This window comes from Eumetopias jubatus, unplaced genomic scaffold (genome assembly GCF_037043125.1).
Source record: "Eumetopias jubatus isolate StellerSeaLion01/CBP00866 unplaced genomic scaffold, mEumJub1_p1.0 scaffold_1, whole genome shotgun sequence".
In the NCBI taxonomy this organism is placed as follows: Eukaryota; Metazoa; Chordata; class Mammalia; order Carnivora; family Otariidae; genus Eumetopias; species Eumetopias jubatus.
Window position 1 is genome coordinate 129,039,542 of NW_028274807.1, and position 20,556 is coordinate 129,060,097.

Consider the following 20,556-nt stretch of genomic DNA (forward strand, 5'->3'; position numbering starts at 1 on the left):
ATATTGCTCAATTTCCTTCACTTGAAACAAATTTTTCCTGAACCCCTAAGCACCGCTTAGGATATGAAGAAACCTGATGTGCTCTATTCTCCTCTGTTTCCTGAGTATGAATATGACATTTTAACTCCTTGCCCATCTGAAGACATTGGGAGCTAACTCTATGAAGTTGCCTGAGTAAGGATGGCAGAAGTGGTTTTAAAACACAGTGGAGATGGCCTTTCTTTCCTAGCTTTTATAAAGAGAGATAGAGAAAAGAAAATCACCTACTGGTCTTAGGTTCCAGTAGCCATCTGCCCCATGCATCCAAGCAGGGTCTCCCTCCTTGAAGAGAGTGGTGTTCTGCCAAGCAGGGCCCTTGCTACCAACTCTGGAGCCAGCTCTGGGAATTTGAGGTAAGGACCAAACATTGTGTCTAAATTAAATAACGCTAATTTGGTCTTTAGTTGTTGAAAAATATTAGCCCATCATAAGATTAAGAATTAGTTTTGTGATTTGGAGGTAGGAGGGAGCAAGCCTGTCAGAATGCTCTTGGAGGCTAGGCATTCAGAATGCCTAGCTTTCCTGCTTTAACTTAACTCTCATCTCTGTACATCTCTGCAACCCCAAATGGATTTGTGGATTAAAACATTAACAACTTTATCTTTTCCAAACTCAATATGCATTTAAGCCTCTATTTAGATCTCGGTCAGTCCTGTTTGGTACTGTTCACTATTGACTAAATAGCTACCTGATGGGTAAAAGTTAACTCAGCTTCACCCATGACCAGTTGTCTTTACTCTCCTTGTCTAAAGAATATATGGATTAGTGAAAAATAATATATATATAACAATAATGGTAAAGAATAAAAGTCCATCAAAATAGCCAGGCAGGAGGCTGTACATAATGAGGGAACTTCTAGCTCAAAAGTAATTATGTTTAGGGGGAATTAACAAGTTTTTCAGTGAATTAAGGAGGAATTGGAGCAGAGAAAATTACTCTCTGCTTCTTACCTGTCCAAGCAAACAACTGCAGAAAGTGGGAGGAAACCTTCCAGCATAAGCCTATCAGAAAGCTAGACACTCCACACAGGTACAGTGATGTGTTTAAATGGTATCATGGAAAGCCAAATTATCAAAATTATGACATACAAGCATCAATTTGTAAATGTAAATTTGGGGGTTTTTCAAAACATCAACCTTTGGTTAAACTGATGAGCATTAAACATTACTAGAGAATGAAACCTTGGTTTGCAGAAAGTGGACTGGACAGATACCTGCAATCAAAAGAATTAGCATTGGCTCATGTATATACTATTTAAAATTTACCTTCAGATTATATCTCCATTGGACTTCTCAGAACACTTCTTTCATCCATCTTTTAATGATAACAGTTCTTAAATGTATCAGAGTGCTGGAATTATGAGAAGTGCTCAAAGAAATGGACAAGATCAATCTTAATACCAATGAGTGCAAGGGATCAAATTGCCTGATAATCTACAACCTGTGTTTTGTCCAGCTCTCCAGAGTGGACGTCTGGATATGGGTAGATATCCAAATAAAAGTTGCCCATAGTTATGGCAGTGACTTTAGTTACTTAAATCCAGAGTCTTACCATGCTTCCTAAGGCTAAATTCTTCAAGCACGTCCTTTATCATGTTGTTTTGAAGCAGCTTTTATCACCTTTTTTCCATTTTTAAAGGTATGGAATGTGTTTCTGGTAAGATTTCGAATAGTATCATCTCTGCTGCCTCTTGCTACTCTTGAAAGATACTTTTTATCTTGAAAGAACTTTGCCTTCTGTAATGCATCTTCTTTGAAGGTAGTTTTATATGGTCCAGGAACAAAGCTGTACAAGAGAAACATCACAGAAGATAAATGCCATTTCAACTTTAATAGACTAATTAATTTTGTCTTCCTAAATGTTGTCCCCATTCCTTGTTGCATCCTTCCTTCAGGGTAATTTTATTAAGACTATAAAACGAGATTTACACTGGCAGATATATCAGAAGTTGAGACTGAGACATAAGATATTTTGTCAAAATATGCAAAATCATTCCAACAGCAAAGTTCCTTCCTTCATGGAACATGTTCCACCCAGAACTTCATACAGTTGGCTTCTTCTGATTATTCAGGTCAGAGGTCAAATAGTACACCTCATTAGAGACTGCTACATCTATAGTTTTCCTAGTCTACAGTCTCCTGGTTGCTCAGTACAATATGCTCATTTTTCTCATATCACTGTCTGAATTTTTATTTACTTATAAACTTCTTTATGATCTGTTCTCTATTCTACCCTCCCAGACAGAAACCCAGGCAGAAAATTTCACAAGACCATATCTGGTAATCATAGCAATCCCAGGAATCTTAGAAGAGCATATGGTAGATACTCAATAAACATTTATGAATTGTTAAACACTACATCAAAAACTAATATGTTGGCTAACTGAACATAAAAAAAATCAAACACAATTATCTAATGAAAACATGAGTGAATGCCACTCCCTTCTTCCCTCTCTCCCTCTCACCCATCCATTCTTCCTTCCTTCTGTCTGTCCATCTATCCATCCAACCAAATGTTGACTCTCTATGGAAGGCACTATGTTATGCATAGTGGGGGATACAGAAATAACACCCAGTCTGGCGGGCACATAAAGAGTTTGTCAACAGTAAAGGACAGCTGGGGACGGACTCTGGAAGGCCAGAATGCCAGATTGACAGGTCAAGGAATCATAGAAGCCAAGTGCTGACTGAAAGTCCTAACGTAGCCAATAAAACCGTGCTGGGGGAAATGTCCTATAATCTTCACGGACCAGTATGGCAGCCACTAGCTACATCTATCTGTTGAGCACTTGAAATATGGTTAGTGTGACTGAGGAACAATTTATAATGTCATTTAATTGAAAGCTAGTGGTTACTGTATTAGCGCAGGAAGGGAACCATTTCAGACCACCTTATTTTACAGGAAGGTGGTAGAAAGAGCTTTAAGTCCATAAACCTTCTATTCAAGCTGCTCTACTTACTGGCGGAGCGGCTCCGGGCAAATCACTTTAAACTAGAGTGATCCTTGTGTCTTCAGGTTTTAAATGGGGATAAAAACCACCCATGTTGTGAGCAACATTCAAAATCCCCTAGACTAATTACCATGGTGCTCTATTGCTTACAGATGAGGAAACAGACTGCATGTAGAGGTGAGTATCAGGGACAGAACTGAGACTGTAACTCAACCCTCTTAAGAGCTTGGTGTTACTTCCATTGAACTTGTTTTTTATTTGGGACACCATGGAAAACTATCAAGATATTTATTTTCAAAAAGATTTTATTTGAGAGAGAGCGTGCATGAGAGCACAAGCAGGGGTGCGGAAGGGCAGAGGGAGAGGGAGAAGCAGACTCCCTGCTGAGCTGGCCGAAGGCAACCACTTAACCGAATGAAACACCCAGGTGCCCCAACTATCAAGATATTTAGAATAGGAAAGTGAAATGAAAAAAGTCATGCTATCAGGAACACCTGGATATGGGTGCAGAACCACAGGAAAGCAGATGGCCTGGGGCAGGTTGGACAGTTAAGAAGGTATGAGGTGCTTGGCACATAAGCTCTTTGTAAATATTTTTAGAATGAATGTGTGAGAGCCTGGTAGCATAAGAAGAGTAGGCTTATCAATACTGATAAATCTCAAACATTTGCTGAATTGTGGTCAAGGGAAGAGTCAAGAGAACTCCAAAACATTGACATCAGAAAAACAGTGCCAGTATTCACTATAATCCATTTCTTCATATTTGGATTTTTCTGCTTTTACCAGGCTTAAGTCTGATCTCTCGCAAAAACAAAAATATTTAGAAAATAAGTGAAAGATTAATTAAAATTAGTTCACTTCTTTCTCTCACATACACATGACATACATGTGTATGTGCATACACACACACTCCACATATTCCTTTTGCCTCTATAATGAGAGCTAGAAGCAAAGGAGACATCAAATCAACAAAGAACTATGCCATTATATACTATATGTCTGGGCTTCTGAAACTCAAATCCCAAAGTATATCTCCATTCACTTCCATCAGTGCTATCTGGAATATAGCAAGTTGATCAACAAACTTCTCCCAGTTACCAAGAAAGCTAAATTTCAGTGCAAATACAATTTCTCACACCTCCCATTTTTGCTCGATTTTCTTATTTCCAGAACTAAATATTAGGAGCTCAAATTCTCCAAAGTCATAATTGTTTATATGCATAGAACATGGCTCCACCAATCATGGAGAATGTAATTCTTTTGATTCTGGATCACACCGTTTTCATGTCTTGGGTTCCCCTTCCCCAACTTCCCCCTTTCCATTGGATCCTTTTTATGATAAGTTGTTATCTTTGTTATCTTCCTCCCTCTCTCTGTTAAGAAAAAGCTGCTAAACTGGTAAGTATGACATTGCTATCTTTTTTCCCCCTCAAATACTTTTATTCTCAAAAGGTTGGAACATGGGGCGCCTGGGTGGCTCAGATGGTTAGGCGTCTGCCTTTGGCTCGGGTCGTGATCCCAGGGTCCTGGGATCGAGTCCCGTGTCGGGCTCCCTGCTCCTTGGGAGCCTGCTTCTCCCTCTGCCTCTCTCTCTCTCTTTCATGAATAAATAAATAAAATTAAAAAAAAAGGTTGGAACATGATAAATATCGTATCTCTGAACTTTTTTTCACTGTTGTACACAGGAGCTTGTATTTGATAAGCATTTGGTAAGAATCATTTGATTACCCTGTCTGGGAACCATATAGAATTTCTGTTTTTCCTTTTATTCCATATCGTTAAGCTACTTCTTTACTGATTGGTAAGTCCACCAATAGGTAGTCAAGATAAAGAAACAGGAATGAAATACAGCCAATCATTTCACATCTTGTGCCCAACTCCAGGAAAGCTTGTGGAAAGATACGGAGGCTAGACAAAATAAGGTGGGTAGGACTCTGTAGATTTCAGTTCTCTGTGATCACAGATTCCTCCATCTATGCAGATGATCAGGAGTCAAGTATACTGCATTAACTAGTTGGATGCACTGGAGTAGAAAACGCAGACAAGATCGCCTCTATTTTGAGAATCCTTTTTAATAGGCATTTTGTGTGTCTAGAAAACATACTTTGGAAGGTAGAATTACAACAGATGTATTATTCATATGGCATTGGTGACTGTGCCCATTTTTTACAATTTGATTGTTCTGGCTCTGGTCTATTTGTGTTTGAAGTCTGGCACAAGAGCTTCCCTGCCTGGATGAAGCAATAAGCAGGTGGCTTTCTGTCTTTTATTGTCTCTGAGCGGAACTAAGCGCTTACAAAGAGGCTGCCCTACAATCTCACCCTTACTGGCCATCTGTCTCCTTGGTTGCTTGTGTTCAGTTCCTTTCTTTTCTATCTGATAAGAACCAGATTCTACCTGTATTTCTCAAAATCTCACAGTGGAATGATCTAATTCTTATGCAAGTCATTCTGAGGCTTGGCAAGTCATCTTTATGGCCAGGCATCTTGCCTAGCAGGCATTCTCAGCTCCCTCAATTATGTGCTCAATTCTGCCTCACTTCCCTTGAAAGGCTAAGACAGGGAGTTTCAGAAGCAGCTGTGTGGCTTGTTACCTTTTATTATGGTCTTTGGTCACTTAGAGAAGGCCTGGGGTGTCCTAGGCTAAGGCACCATCAGGGAGCCCACCAAGAGTGGTATGGATTTCATGTCTCAATTCCTGATGTTCCAGCCATTTCCTGTCATTTCCCTGTTTCAGATACGTAGGAGAAGCCGAGCCTCCAGAATAGCTGGGCAATGTGAAGAAGGGGAAGAAACATCCTGTCGAAGAGTACTGTGAATCCCCTCCACTCATATTGATCTTTAAACAAAATGTATGGTAGGAATAGTTTCCAGAAATGTCTTTTAATTTGTATAGGCTGGCTTTAGAATCTGCCTTCGGCAGTTAGGGCCAGCTACATATTATGTGGAGCCCAGTGCAAATGCAAATGGGAAGCTCCTTTCCATGCTGCCAGACACCTGCAGCAGGGGGAGCCCTGCTCTTTGAGGACCGACTGTACAGGCCTGGTATAGGCCTGAGTTCAGGAAGCATTTGCTGCTGGACAGTTCCCTACTTCCCAGCAAGGTAAGGAGATTTGAGGCAGAGACTTCTCACAGTTTCTGGAGCTGGGGCATCTGCATTGAGAGTGCCTCTTTGGCCCTGATCACCACACAGAAATGCAGACACTGCACACTAAAAGTAGGCACACACTATCTGAGGCATTTGCCTAAGTGTGATTCCCATGGGCTGGTAGACATTTGATTTTACTCAGATGTGGGGTGCACATGCGTGTGTGGTAGTACAGCATGATTTTCCACTGAAACACTCTCCTAACTACAACTCTAATTCCAAAAAAAAAGTAAGTAATGTTCGTACATGCCAAAAATAGATATGTATATGATTAAGTTTTAAAAGAACTTTTGCCAGATTGGGATCATTCCCTGCATATTTCAGACCACCATGCTTTGAAACTAGAACTCAATCACAAGAGGAAAGTCAGAAAGAACTCAAATACATGGAGGCTAAAGAGCATCCTACTAAAGAATGAATGGGTCAACCAGGAAATTAAAGAAGAATTAGAAAAATTCATGGAAACAAAATAAAATGAAAACACAACTGTTCAAAATCTTTGGGATACAGCAAAGGTGGTCCTAAGAGGAAAGTATATAGTAATACAAGCCTTTCTAAAGAAATAAGAAAGGTCTCAAATACACAACCCTACACCTAAAGAGCTGGAGAAAGAACAGCAAATAAAGCCTAAACCCAGCAGAAGAGAAATAATAAAGATCAGAGCAGAGATCAATGAACTAGAAGCCAAAAGAACAGTAGAACTGATCAACAAAACTAGAAGCTGGTTCTTTGAAAGAATTAATAAGATTGATAAACCCCTGGCCAGACTTATCAAAGAGAAAAGAGAAATGACCCAAATAAATAAAATCATGAATGAAAGAGGAGAGATCACAACCAACACCAAAGAAATACAAACAATTATAAGAACATATTATGAGCAACTATATGTCAGCAAATTAGATAATCTGGAAAAATGGATGCATTCCAAGAGATGTATAAACTACCAAAACTTTACCAGGAAGAAATAGAAAGCCTGAACAGACCCATAACCAGCAGGGAAAATTGAAGCAGTCATCAAAAATCTCCCAACAAACAAGAGCCCAGGGCCAGATGGCTTCCCAGGGGAATTCTACCAAACATTTAAAGAAGATTTAATACCTATTCTTCTGAAACTGCTCCAAAAAATAGAAATGGAAGGAAAACCTCCAAACTCATTTTATGAGGCCAGCATTACCTTGATCCCAAAACTGGACAAAGACCCCCACCAAAAAGAATTACAGACCAATATCCCTGATGAACATGGATGCAAAAATTCTCACCAAAATACTATCCAATAGTACATAAGGATTATTCACCATGACCAAGTGGGATTTATTCCTGGGCTGCAAGGTTGGTTCAACATCCGCAAATCAATCAATGTGATACACTACATTAATAAAAGAAAGAACAAGAACCATATTGTACTCTCAATAGATGCAGAAAAAGCGTTTGACAAAGCACAGCATCCTTTCTTGATTAAAACTCTTTGGAATGTAGGGGTAGAGGGTACATACCTCAATATCATAAAAGCCATCCATGAAAAACCCACAGCAAATATCATTCTCAATGGGGAAAAACTGAGAGCTTTTTCCCTAAGGTCAGGAACATGGCAGGGATATCCACTATCACCACTGCTATTCAACATAGTACTAGAAGTCCTAGCCTCAGCAATCAGACAACAAAAAGAAATAAAAGGCATCCGAATCAGCAAAGAAGAGGTCAAACTCTCACTCCTTAAAGATGATATAATACTTCATGTGGAAAACCCAAAAGACTCCACCCCAAAACTGCTAAAACTCATACAGGAATTCAGCAAAGTGGCAGGATATAAAATCGATGCACAGAAATCAGTTGCATTTCTATACACCAAGAAGACAGAAGAAAGAGAAATTAAGGAGTCGATCCCATTTATAATTGCACCCAAAACCATAAGATACCTAGGAATAAATTTAACCAAAGAGGCAAAGAATCTGTACTCAGAAAACTGTAGAATACTCATGAAAGAAATTGAGGAAGACACAAAGAAAAACATTCCATGCTCATGGATTGGAAGAACAAAGATTGTGAAAATGTCAATGCTACCTAGAGCAATCTACACATTTAATGCAATACCTATCAAAATACCATCCACTTTTTTCAAAGAAATGGAACAAATAATCCTAAAATTTGTATGGAACCAGAAAAGACCCCGAATAGCCAGAGGAATGTTGAAAAAGAAAAGTAAAGCTCGTGGCATCACAATTCTGGACTTCAAGCTCTATTACAAAGTTGTCATCATCAAGACAGTATGGTACTGGCATAAAAACAGACACACAGATCAATGGAACAGAATAGGGAGCCCCGAAATGGACCCTCAACTCTATGGTCAACTAATCTTCGACAAAGCAGGAAAGAATGTCCAATGGAAAAAAGACAACAAATGGTGTTGGGAAAATTGGACAGCCACATGCAGAAGAATGAAACTGGACCATTTCCTTACACCACACAGAAAAATAGACTCAAAATGGATGAAAGACCTAAATGTGAGACAGGAGTCCATCAAAATCCTAGAGGAGAACACAGGCAGCAGCCTCTTTGACCTCAGCCGCAGCAACTTCTTGCTAGACACAGCTCCAAAAGCAAGGGAAGCCAGGGCAAAAATGAGCTATTGGGACTTCATCAAGATAAAAAGCTTTTCCACAGCAAAGGAAACAGACAACAAAACTAAAAGACAACTGACAAAATGGGAGAAGATATTTGCAAATGACATCAGATAAAGGGTTAGTATCCAAAATCTATAAAGAACTTATCAAACTCAACACCCAAAGAACAAATAATCCAATTAAGAAATGGGCAGAAGACATGAACAGACATTTTTCCAAAGAAGACATCCAAATGGCCAACAGACACATGAAAAAGTGCTCAACATCACTCGGCATCAGGGAAATCCAAATCAAAACCTCAATGAGATACCACCTCACACCAGTCAGAATGGCTAAAATTAACAAGTCATGAAACGACAGATGTTGGCAAGGATGTGGAGAAAGGGGAACCCTCCTATACTGTTGGTGGGAGCGCAAGCTGGTGCAGCCACTCTGGAAAACAGTGTGGAGTTTCCTCAAAAAGTTGAAAATAGAGGTGCCCTATGACCCAGGACTTGCACTACTGGGTATTTACCCCAAAGATACAAATGTAGTGATCTTAAGGGGTACATGTACCCCAATGTTTATAGCAGCAATGTCCACAATAGCCAAACTATGGAAAGAGCCAAGATGTCCATCAACAGATGAATGGATAAAGAAGATGTGGTATATATATATACAATGGAATATTACGCAGCCATCAAAAAACCCAAAATCTTGCCATTTGCAATGACGTGGATAGAACTAAAGGGTATTATGCTAAGCAAAATAAGTCAATCAGAGAAAGACAAGTATCATATGATCTCACTGATATGAGGAATTCTTAATCTCAGGAAACAAACAGGGTTGCTGGAGTGGTGGGAGGTGGGAGGGATGGGGTGGCTGGGTGATGGACATTGGGGAGGGTATGTGCTATGGTGAGCGTTGTGAATTGTGTATGACTGATGAATCATAGACCTGTACCTCTAAAACAATACAGTATATGTTAAAAAAAAAAAAGAAGAAGATAGTAGGAAGGAGGGGAAATCGGAGGGGTAGACGAACCATGAGAGACTATGGACTCTGAGAAACAAATTGAGGGTTTTAAAGCGGGGGCAGTGAGGGGATAGGTTAGCCCGGTGATGGATATTAAGGAGGACACATATTGAATGGAACACCGCGTGTTATATGCAAACAGTGAATCATCGAACACTACATCAAAAACTAATGATGTAATGAATGGTGACTAACATAATAAAATTAAAAGAAATAAAAGAACTTTTGCCTTTATTGATACTCCTGAAAATATCATAATTAAAAAATATTAAGTTCCACTCTGATTCCTTTCTTTGGGTGTATATATACATATATATACACATATATATGTATATATATATGTATTTTCTTCTTCTATAATATCTCAAGAGTGATGTTTAGCTCATTAGCTTTTAGAGTTATTAAATTTTCCCTAACACAAGAATTAAGACTATAAACTTTCCTAAATTATGACTTCTGACATATTCCATAAATTTTGACATATAACATCTTGATTATTATACAATTCTAAGTATTTTAAAGTTTTCATTATAATTTTTTACCTTAGTTATTTAGCAATGTGATTTTAATTTAAAAATGTATGGATTTTTAAAATATTTTTATTAATCTCTAACTTAATTGAATTCCGATCAGTTTGGATTGTATGACACTAGTTCTTAGAGCTTTGTTGACAACTGCTTGATAAGTTAAAAACTGTTCATTGAACACCTGGTGAACTCTCCACCTTGATTCAACTAGTTGTTAATGTTACATGTGCTCTTCAGAAGAATGTCTCATTTTTCTATGCAGGGTTCTAAATGAACCTATTAAATCAAGTTTGTTATTTATGATGAAATCTTTAATATCTTTACTCATTTTTGTGGGCCTGACTGATCAGTATGCAAACTGGTGTACCGAAATCTCCAACTCTAATGATAGTTTGATGGCAATTTCTCCTTATAGTTTTTCAATTTCTACTTCGTATATTTTAAGATTATTTTATTACCCTCTTAGAAATTTAGAATTGTTATATCTTCTTCATGAATTGAACGCTTTGTCATCATATAGTGGCTTTTTATCCCCATAGTACTGTTTTGTTAAAGAGAATATTTTACCTGATATTAATATGTTATATTCTAGCTTTATTGTTTTGGTTACTGGTAGGTTTGTATATATCATCTTCTGCATATAGCAGTATATATTATGTTTCCAGATTTTTTTTTTAAATTTGCCTGGTATATTTTTTCCATAATTTTACTTCCAACTTTTCCATGTCCTTATTTTGTGGTGGTGTCTCTATAATTGAAGACAAGTTATAGCTGGATTTTATTTTGTTTCTTAAGTCCATCTATCTCTATAACTGGCATGTTTAGTCGATATTTATTATGACTCCTGATATATTTAAATGGATTTGATTCTGCTGTTTTACTTTGTGCCTTCTACTTGTCCTTCCCCCCTTGCCTTTTTATTTAAAAAAATATTTATGTTGTTGTTTTTATTCTATTTTCCTGCACTACAGTTTTGGTAGTTAGCTACATTCCATTTTTCTTTTTCACAGGTACCGTCACAATTTCTAATACATTTTTAAGAGAGTCTAAAGTTTTTCAGTAGTCAGCCCAAACAATTCAAGTTCCTAGAGCCCTTAACTCCATTTACCTCCCGATGACATGTATTATTATTATTGTCCTGTTTTTCAGTACCACCTTTTTTACCCTTCAGGCTCAACTTCATTTTTTTTAAATAAAAGATTATTTTATTGTCCAATATATTTTCTCAAGTTTAAGTAATATTAATATGTATAGTCTTAGTACAACAGTTTTTTTCTGTAAACCACCAGGTGCCTACAAATATCTTATTTTCATACCTTTGTTAACAAGTATGGCTTTTGTGTAACCCTACAAATTAGATATTACTATTGCTTAGAAATCTAACATTTAGGTCTTCCTAAATATTGTCAAGTTTTGATCATTTATTAGTGTTGCATCTCAGCCCTTCCTTCCATAGTCATTTTTATGTTCCTTGAAGTACATACTTTAGAAGTTCCTTTAGCAAAGGTCTTTGTGGTGAACTGTTTTTTGTTTATCCTAATTATTTTTGTTATACCATTATTTTTTAAAGTTGGTTTAAGTTGATAAAAATGTTCTTCCATTACTTTAAAAGTTCTTAACAGTTTTGTGGCTTCCACTATTGCTACTGATAATCCAGCTGCCAACCTAATTGTAGTTTCTTTGTAGATAATCTTCTCTTTCTTTCAGTCTGCCTTTTTCTTTGGCTTGATGTCTGCATTCCACTACGCCATGCCTAACGGCTCTTTTTATTTATCCTGCCTGTTGTACCTTGTCTTTTCTTCACCTTTTAATTCATATCTTTGATAAGTTCTCGAAAATGACCATCTCTTGATGTATTTGAACATTATCTCATTTATTATTTCTATTTTATCTGATTTCAAGAATTCCAATTTGATATAGATCTTTCCATTCTGTTCTGTCTCTAAACTTCTTACATTGATCTTCTCTGCATTCTGAGTGATTTCTTCAGCTTTATTCTCCAGTTCACTGTGTTTCTCTTTAGATGTGTCTATTATTCTGTTTAATTCATCCACTGAGTTTTATTTTTTAATTCACAGAATATTGTTAAGAACAAAACCATGAATAAATAAATACCTTTATACTTTTCACCTATTTGGTTCTCCAAATGTTACCATCTTGTTACTCTGTGTGTATACACACACACACACACACACATATATATGCATACACACATCCATATATGATGTGCGTACACACACACACACACATAAAACCCCATCCTATTTCCTTTTAGGGAAACCACCTGAAAATAGATTGCAGATATTATACGTGTTACTTTTAAATGCTTCAATATACCTATCTCAAGAACAAAAACATTCTCTCATATGAACATGATAGTATTACTACACATAAGGAAATTCACATGAATTAATAATATCTCCTGACATATTGTTCATACTCAAATTTCCCCAGTTGTCCACCAGAAGTCATTTATATGAGCTTTTTTTCTGACCTGGGATCTAGTCAAGGTTCACACCATTACATTTGATGATTATGTCTCCTTAGTCTCTCCCATTTTAGAATAGTACCCCACAACTCCTTGCTGCTCATGACATTGAAATCTCTGACTAGGTCAGCTGTTCTGAAGAAATCTCCATATTCTGGAACTGTCTAATGGTTTCTTCATTATGAGACTTGGGTCAAACATTCCCTGCAAGAATCTTACATTCAAGGTGATGTATCTCCCCCTGTATCACCTCAGGAAGCACATAATGTCAAATCTTGGCCACAGTGGGAACTGCCAGATCTTACCATGTACATGCATATTTCCTTTCTTTGTAATCAATAAGTTAGTAATATGTGAATGGTCTGGGAGACTGTAAAATAGCCTGTTCCCAAACAACCTGTCACCCAGTGGTTTTAGCATTCCTTGATTCTTATCTAACTCCATTATTACACTGGAGATTACAAATTGGTGATTTTTAAAAAAGATTTATTTATTCACGAGAGAGAGAACATGCATGAGCAGGAGGGGCAGAGGAAGAGGGAGAGAGATTCCCAAGCAGACTCTGCGTTGAGCACAGAGCCCGACACAGGACTTGATCTCACGACTCTGAGATCACGACCTGAGCCAAAATCAAGAGTTGGACACTTAACCAACTGCCCCACCCAGGTGCCTCACAAATTGGTGATTTTTTAAAATTCTACCATTTTCTTCTATATTTATTAGCTAGCATACTTCTATAAAAAAGAGCTTTCACTATGCTCCTCCCTTTTCGGATCTCTATATAGACTTGTAGATTTTGAAAATTCATTCTGTTATAATGCATTACCATTATTCTTTGTGATGTCAAACTGTCCAAAATCAGGCCAGTAGGAATCTTTTCAAGATAGCTCCTTTGTCTTTTTGACATGACATTGCTAGTTTTTTACTACTTCCTTGCTTTCCGGCATAATGAATATTTGAGAGTCATATTGTACTTTCCCTGCTACAGTCTAGAATTAGCTTTTCTCTCTCCAAGAAACCCTGGTTCCTTTGTGTGGGGAATGATATTTAGAAACCACTATCTGGTCATTAATTATGCTCATTGCCACTCAAGTGTCCCATTGGTTGTTTTAGTTCCACATTTAGATTTTCCACTTTTAAAAAATCTCTGGTTGTTTTTCAGATCAACCTGGTCATTTTTTATTATCTCTTATTCCCCAAATTATATTTTAATATCATGTACCTGTAGATTTTGTCCAAATAGGATGGAGAAGGAGGGAGAGGGAGAAAAGGAGGAGGAAGAAATTATAGAGAATGAGGAGAAGAAAGGGGGGCACATTGTTTATCAAGTTTTCTCAAGCTGAAAATACCTTCGCCACTGCCGTGGGGGCAGCTTCAGATCTGTAGAGCTCAGTCTATTGCACTTCATTTTGAAGTTTATGGGTGGATATTTGTTGATTGCACCTAGGAAGAGAAAAGTCTGTGATGAGTCCCTTATTCATGGCTATTAACATTACGGCAATCTGCTCTGTATGCAAAGTATCACTTCACTGTTTTCGATATTCATTAAAGGAAGATACCAACTAAGGTGGCCAACTGAGATGAAAGCAGGTTTCTCAGGGGAGTCTCTAAAACTAGGTTTAGAAAATACATCTCTGCTGAATTTATAGGCAGAGCATTCAACTTATTTTTCAATAAGATGACTTTAGCTGCTAAAGTTGGTCAACGTTAGAGGAGATATTATGAGCTAGTCCTAAAGTCTGGTCTCTAATTGACATGAACTATTCAGAATAGTTATTTTTTATTTCCTCCTTTGCAATATCAAAATGCAAAGGGAAAACGATATTCCCTTTATGGTTTCTGTGTCATTAACAACAGTAACAATAGTGCCATCTTGGGTTTAATTCATTAGTGGCTCACTTCATTTGGAAGGATAGTGATTTTTTATAATAACAAAGCATGCCCCTTCCCACAAAATTTAAACATTTAAAAGCCATTTTTGATGGGAAACTTCAAAAAATGTATCATTTATTACCTTGAAGCATTAAATTGAACAGACTTGGTAAACACAATTAAATCTCTTCCTTGGTGATCAAGGGTCATTAAATAACAAGTTCGTCCTGGGTTGTGATATAGCACCGTCCCTAAAGCTGCTGTTGCAGAATGGACTGTGTGATTCTAGACTGAATGGCCCAAGACTGTGATGTTGTGCATTTTATTTCTTATCTGTCCTAGTTCTAAGCATCAGGTTGTCAGTTTTGTTTCTCTTAGAAAATGTGTTATTTCGGATGTGGACTGTGCTCGATAGCCGCCTCGATCACAGCATGGTGTTAAATAAGAATCAGAGAGGAAGCTGCACTAGAATCCCCAGGAGGGCAGTGACGGTGTCTGTTTGGTCACTCCTTGGTACCCCCACAATCTGGGGCGCCTGGGAGGCTCCGTTGGTTAAGCATCCAACTTAGTTTTGGCTCAGGTCATGATCTCAGGGTCCTGAGACTGTGCCCTGTGTTGGACCCTGTGCTCAGCGCAGGGTTTGCTTGAGATTCTTTCCCCCCATCTCCCTCCCCCCCTGCTCCTCCCCCATAGCTTGTGCCCTCTAAAATAAATAAATGTTTTTTTTAAAAAAAGATAGCCCCACACCCACATTGTGAGTGGCTCAGAGTAGGTACCTGATACATATGCGTTGACGTAGAATGAGCATGAGTCTGTGGGCTTGTTATATGATTATGTTAAAGCCTTTTTCAACTTCTACTTTTACAGTTGTATTTCAAAGACGGGAGATTTCTAGATCCTTAAGTTCTAGAAAAGTAGTGTATAATTGTGTCACAATTACAGTTTTCTGAAAGCACTTTATATCTCTCTCACCTACCCCAAGTAATTCTTAAAACATCTCTTTTCCTTTCCCTGGGTGGTGATAGGGTGTCATTTTTATCTATTCGTACAGTTTGACTAATTACCATGAAACACCACAAAGAATTTTGGGGGACTGAAGAAGGAAATTCCATCTTAAATGTTCTTTCAATTTTTTTTCCTCACAAGGAGTGTTTCTTTACAAGTTTCTCAGTCTTTCAAAGTGTTCTTTTGTTTTCCCCTTACAAATGCCTTGTAATTACTTTTTTTCAGAATGATTCCTGGCCCCCTTTTTTTTGCCCCTTTCTCTAGCTCCTCTTTCTGACTTCCTATTCCAAAACACATCCACATAAATTTTATTCTAGGAGCTTGTTTCTCCAGTGTTTCTCAAACCATAACGTGCATATGAATCACCTGGCAATTTGATAAAAATGCAGTTTCTGGTTTAGAATGTCTGGAGTAGGGCATGAAATTCTGCATTTTTCATGAGCTTCCAGGTAATGCTGATGATGTAGGTCCTAGACTCACATTTGGAGAAGCACAGGACTAGGGGACATGACATCAGTACCATCAACAATTTCCCAAGTTTCCTTAGACCTCACCTATAGTGACTAGTCCGTCTTTGCAACCTTAACTCGTCTCACTGTGTAATGTCAGTGACAAGTTTGAGACTCTATCAGAATCTCCTGTAAGCTACACTGGGTGTCCTTCAGCCTGTGTATTTACTTTTCTTCATCTGGACTCTAAGGGCTCATTCACCATGAGAATGTTCAGAAATCTGACGATTTTTCAACCTCCAGAGTCATAGTAGGACATGGCTTCTTTTTACCCATTCCATTGCATACAAAGTGAATTGCATACTTTCAAGGCAAAATTTCTCCAAGAAATACAGCCCATGTTTCTTTTTTATGAGTACCAGTTACACTAATTGCTGGCATCATAAAAAAGTCATCAACAAGGCTGAGAAAGTTTTGCAAGGATGTATCTTTCATTCTGACAGGTAAAATGATATCCCCTAATACCTCAAACTCTGCCTTTGGAACTTGTAAAAAAGCAAAGCTGAGAATTGTTGAATTTTTCTTTGGCTCTCTCTTTTGGTGTGTTAACTGATGAAGCTTTCCATCGAAGGGCAGGTGTTAATGTTACATGGCAAGGATTTCTACTTTATAGCTAAGGTCCAGGCGGTAACTTTACACCCCCAGACTATATTGCTCTATGCAGACAGATGTGTGAGCAGCTGCTTGTTATGATTGCTTCTCCATAGGAACCAGAGGCATAAAAAATTTGAGCCAGAAAATTAAATGCTAGGAATCAGAGGTTTCCTCTCTCCACCATTACAAATTTTCCTTTCTGACCCTGCAGTGCCCTTGAAGATAGAGATTTCCAAGAATCCATGTCAGTTCATCAACCCTTCTTTGGGAATACCAAATAATACTCTTAATGTGTAAGAAAGAACAGATTTTATGACTTACGCCTGATTGAGTTTACAAAGGATTTCACAAACTTCACACTGTATCTGTGGTCAGGTTTATGAATTCGGCCAAGCTGGACCAAGTGGTGATCCAAAGGGTAGCTGGCTAGATCTTCTAGTTCCTTGTCATTCCAAGCAGGGCCAAGGGAAAACACAAATAGGGTATAACCTTGACATTTGGCTCTCAAGGATTCTTTCTTTAAGGTTTCCCTGTCCAAGTGACTGGTTTCCCCAGCGGATATCACAAATATGACTTTGTTTCTTCTCATATTGGGTGTATTTAAAAAGATATTGTCCAGGGTCCACTGTAACGCATGACCAATGAAAGCATCTCCATTTAGTTGTTGAACTGATTCTTCCAGGTGCCTCTTCATGAGGCGTTTACTGTTGTAGGTGGTAAGGTTGAACTCAGTTCTAACAGGACTCTTCTGAGTGTTGGGTAGGAAGTTGGGGGGAGCATGGCTTAATAGGGCCACTCGGTCTCCAGTGACAGAGGTCTCAGGCTCTGGGGTGATCTCAAAGTGATCTAACAGTGCTCCCAAAAATTGTCTTATGTCTTCAAATTCAGCACTTCCCATATGCCGGGAGCTGTCCAGAAGGAAAGCAGCATCCACGTAAGACTGTGCAGGGGGTGGTTTGGCTTGATCGCAAAGAGCGTCTGGTTTGCATACATCTGCAGACCAAAAGTCACATAAGGCTACTAAAACAGACTGGACAGAAAAGATAGCATCTCAAATATTCTAACATTTGAAAACTGCATAATCTTTGATATTAAATATCAAAGATTACTAAATGACTTTGATATCAACAACAAAAGATTTCCTAGTCCATAGTTTGCATCTATATTTAAAACGTACAGATTTTACACCCAGTTGGTGTATTGAATTCCATTCGCTAAGGCATTTGACTTTTAAAAATTAGGCTGCTTTCAACAGAAGCTTAATCTTGGCTGTATTTTAAGTTTATAAAGATTGAAGTGGACAGTTTATCTCATATAAGAGTATACCTTATCATGACATAAAAGCTAATGATCTCTCTAGATAGACAAGATACAGGTTAAACCAATTGTCCTTATCATTATGCTCACACTGTTCTACTATGAAATGTAGTATGCTTAACGAGAGTGGGGAAAAAAGCAATGAATTCTTTTACTTCAATTTAAATAAAGGTTTGTAACTCAATGTCCATCTGGGTGTGGACACTAAGGACAAAGCTACAGCTCATGTTTGTCTCTCCAGTGTGCTTATTAGTTCAAAGCTCAATACGTGTTTGTAAAACACATGAATATAAATATTGCATATTAGTAAGCTTTCATAAAATATGGGGTCATTTTAATAGATATGCATATCTCATTTATCAAAAGAATGTGTAGTAATAAAACAGGAGTTAATTCCATTGAATCTGACCACAATGAATATTCAGAGGAATAAAAAAATTTGGAACTGGAAGGATCTTAGAGGTCACCTAATCTAATTTAACAGAAGAAACTGATGGTAAGAGGGTAAAATCATTCTGCCAAACAATACGCAAGTGTTTCTAGAAGTTTCTACATATGAAGTCAGGGTTTATTGTGAGAGACAAGGCCATGTGGTATGGCAGTGGGGAGGCCCCTTGGTCTAAGAGCCAGGATGCCTGGGCTCTGGTCTTACCCAAGTCACCACTGGGCCTCAATTCTGCCCAGTTAGGTGGGTGGGTCAGATTCACCCAGAGAACCCTTCCTGGGCCAACCTCTGCAATCTTGATGTTTCCAGTAATAGTTGCTGGTTAAGGCTGAGAATGCCTCTTTAAAAACTAAAGAGAAGAGAAATGGAATGACAGTGTGTGGACAGCTGGTACTTAGATGTGCGCCTGGGGCAGGAATAAAAGCAGTCAGATGAAAGGTTGAAGATCAGAATGCAGATCCTTGGGGATGTAGCAAACTTCCTCAGTTCAATCTTGCTCATGGACTCCATAAAGATGTGGCTTTGCACAAGTTATGTTGCCCTTACAGAAATTCAGTACAATTTTACAACCATGTTTAATGGTCGAATGACAGAACAGTCACCTGCGTGCTGGGCAGTTCCTAAAATCAGAGACAGCAGGCTGCCCATTTGCTCAATTTTGTGGTGTTTTTTAATTGCAGGAAACGACAGCCAAAATATCTTCCCTTATATGCCCCAGAGACAAAACAAGGATTTAAGCCAAGAAATGGGGCCAAAATCTCTCCCCGGTCACACATGTACAACTTCTGACTGTAACATACCAGCACACAAGTGTAACTGATGTGTCTGAAAGCCATGCTGAGCCTGGGGTGGGAAGCCCCCCTCACAGAACAGTCAGCCACTGCCTTGAGTAGGAGGGCCAGTGCCTAACCAACCCTGTGCTACTGAGGGGGACAGAAGGAGGGAGGGAGGCAGAGAAGGAAGGGAGAAGGTGGGGCAGGGGTAGAGGGTAAGGGAGGAGAGAGTTTAATAAGTAGAGGGAAGCAGAGGGGGAGACAGAAAGAATAGAGGGGTGTCTGAAGCAATCCCACTTCTCAGAGTTATCACCTCCCTGTGAGGTCACTTACATGGCAAGAATTAGCATCTCATTAATACACATGGAGAAGGAAAGGAATCAATCATTTTCTTCAAGACCAAATACCAAGTCCCAGGGAGAATGACGGGATCTCTGTTACTCATAAACGGTTGCGCTGTGAGGCCAGCCTTCTTGGGTCTCCTCTGGCTGTACCGTCTTTGCAAATTATCTCACCTCTCTAAGCCCCATTTTTGTCATCTGTCAAGTGGATCTAGTAATAGTTCAAATGTCTCGGGGTGATTATAAGGGTGGGATGAGACAATGAGAAGAATGCTTGGAACAGAATAAGCACAATAGCTTCAACATTAACTATCACCAGCACCACCACCAATGTTACATCAAGCAATCAGAACAGCGCATGGTTCATAAATGCCTGGCAACTGTCACAATCACACCCACTGGAGACTGCAGTGGCTTCCACTGTCTTCATAATTATTGGAACACTCAAATTACCAGCATACGCACCCACAGCCGCCTCTCTAGCTAGACGTATAGATGGTATATAAAACACGGCAATGGGCAAACCAGCATGGTCAGTCTTTCTGATGCCTTTTTGCAATGGAAAATGCATGGATTTCTACTAATTCCCACTTGTACTATAAAGCATTTCTTGGGGGGGTGTTGTGAACGTTTGAGATTTAGAAGACACATAAATATACTTTATAGCATGAAAACCTTGGCAGTGAGACGGCTGAGTTTTTCTAATAATCGTTGTTGTTTCCTGGAAACTGCAGAAGTGTGGAGGGCCTGGAATGCAATCCTCCTGCTTGGATACCTGGGAGGAGCCCTGCTGGCTGGGGCTCTATCTGTGGACCATGCAGAATGAGGAAGTGAACCCAGAGCCCCAGGGAAATCTTCCCAAGGCCACTAGTACCCTTGCTGCCAAGGTCCAGCCATTCCTGCCAACAGTGACT

General features: G+C 38.7%; 1 protein-coding gene across 1 annotated transcript in view; it reads right to left on the minus strand.

Moving 5' to 3' along the window:
• Nucleotides 1–1,613: 1,613 nt before the first annotated feature.
• Nucleotides 1,614–20,556, minus strand: part of COL6A6 (collagen type VI alpha 6 chain) — a 105,701-nt gene continuing 86,758 nt past the window's right edge. The window contains exons 34-36 of the mRNA XM_028099081.2: nucleotides 17,088–17,759; nucleotides 14,136–14,229; nucleotides 1,614–1,824 (exon numbers count right to left, since the gene is read on the minus strand). Coding sequence (XP_027954882.2) covers nucleotides 1,614–1,824; nucleotides 14,136–14,229; nucleotides 17,088–17,759 — 977 coding nt within the window. The remainder of the gene's footprint in view (nucleotides 1,825–14,135; nucleotides 14,230–17,087; nucleotides 17,760–20,556) is intronic.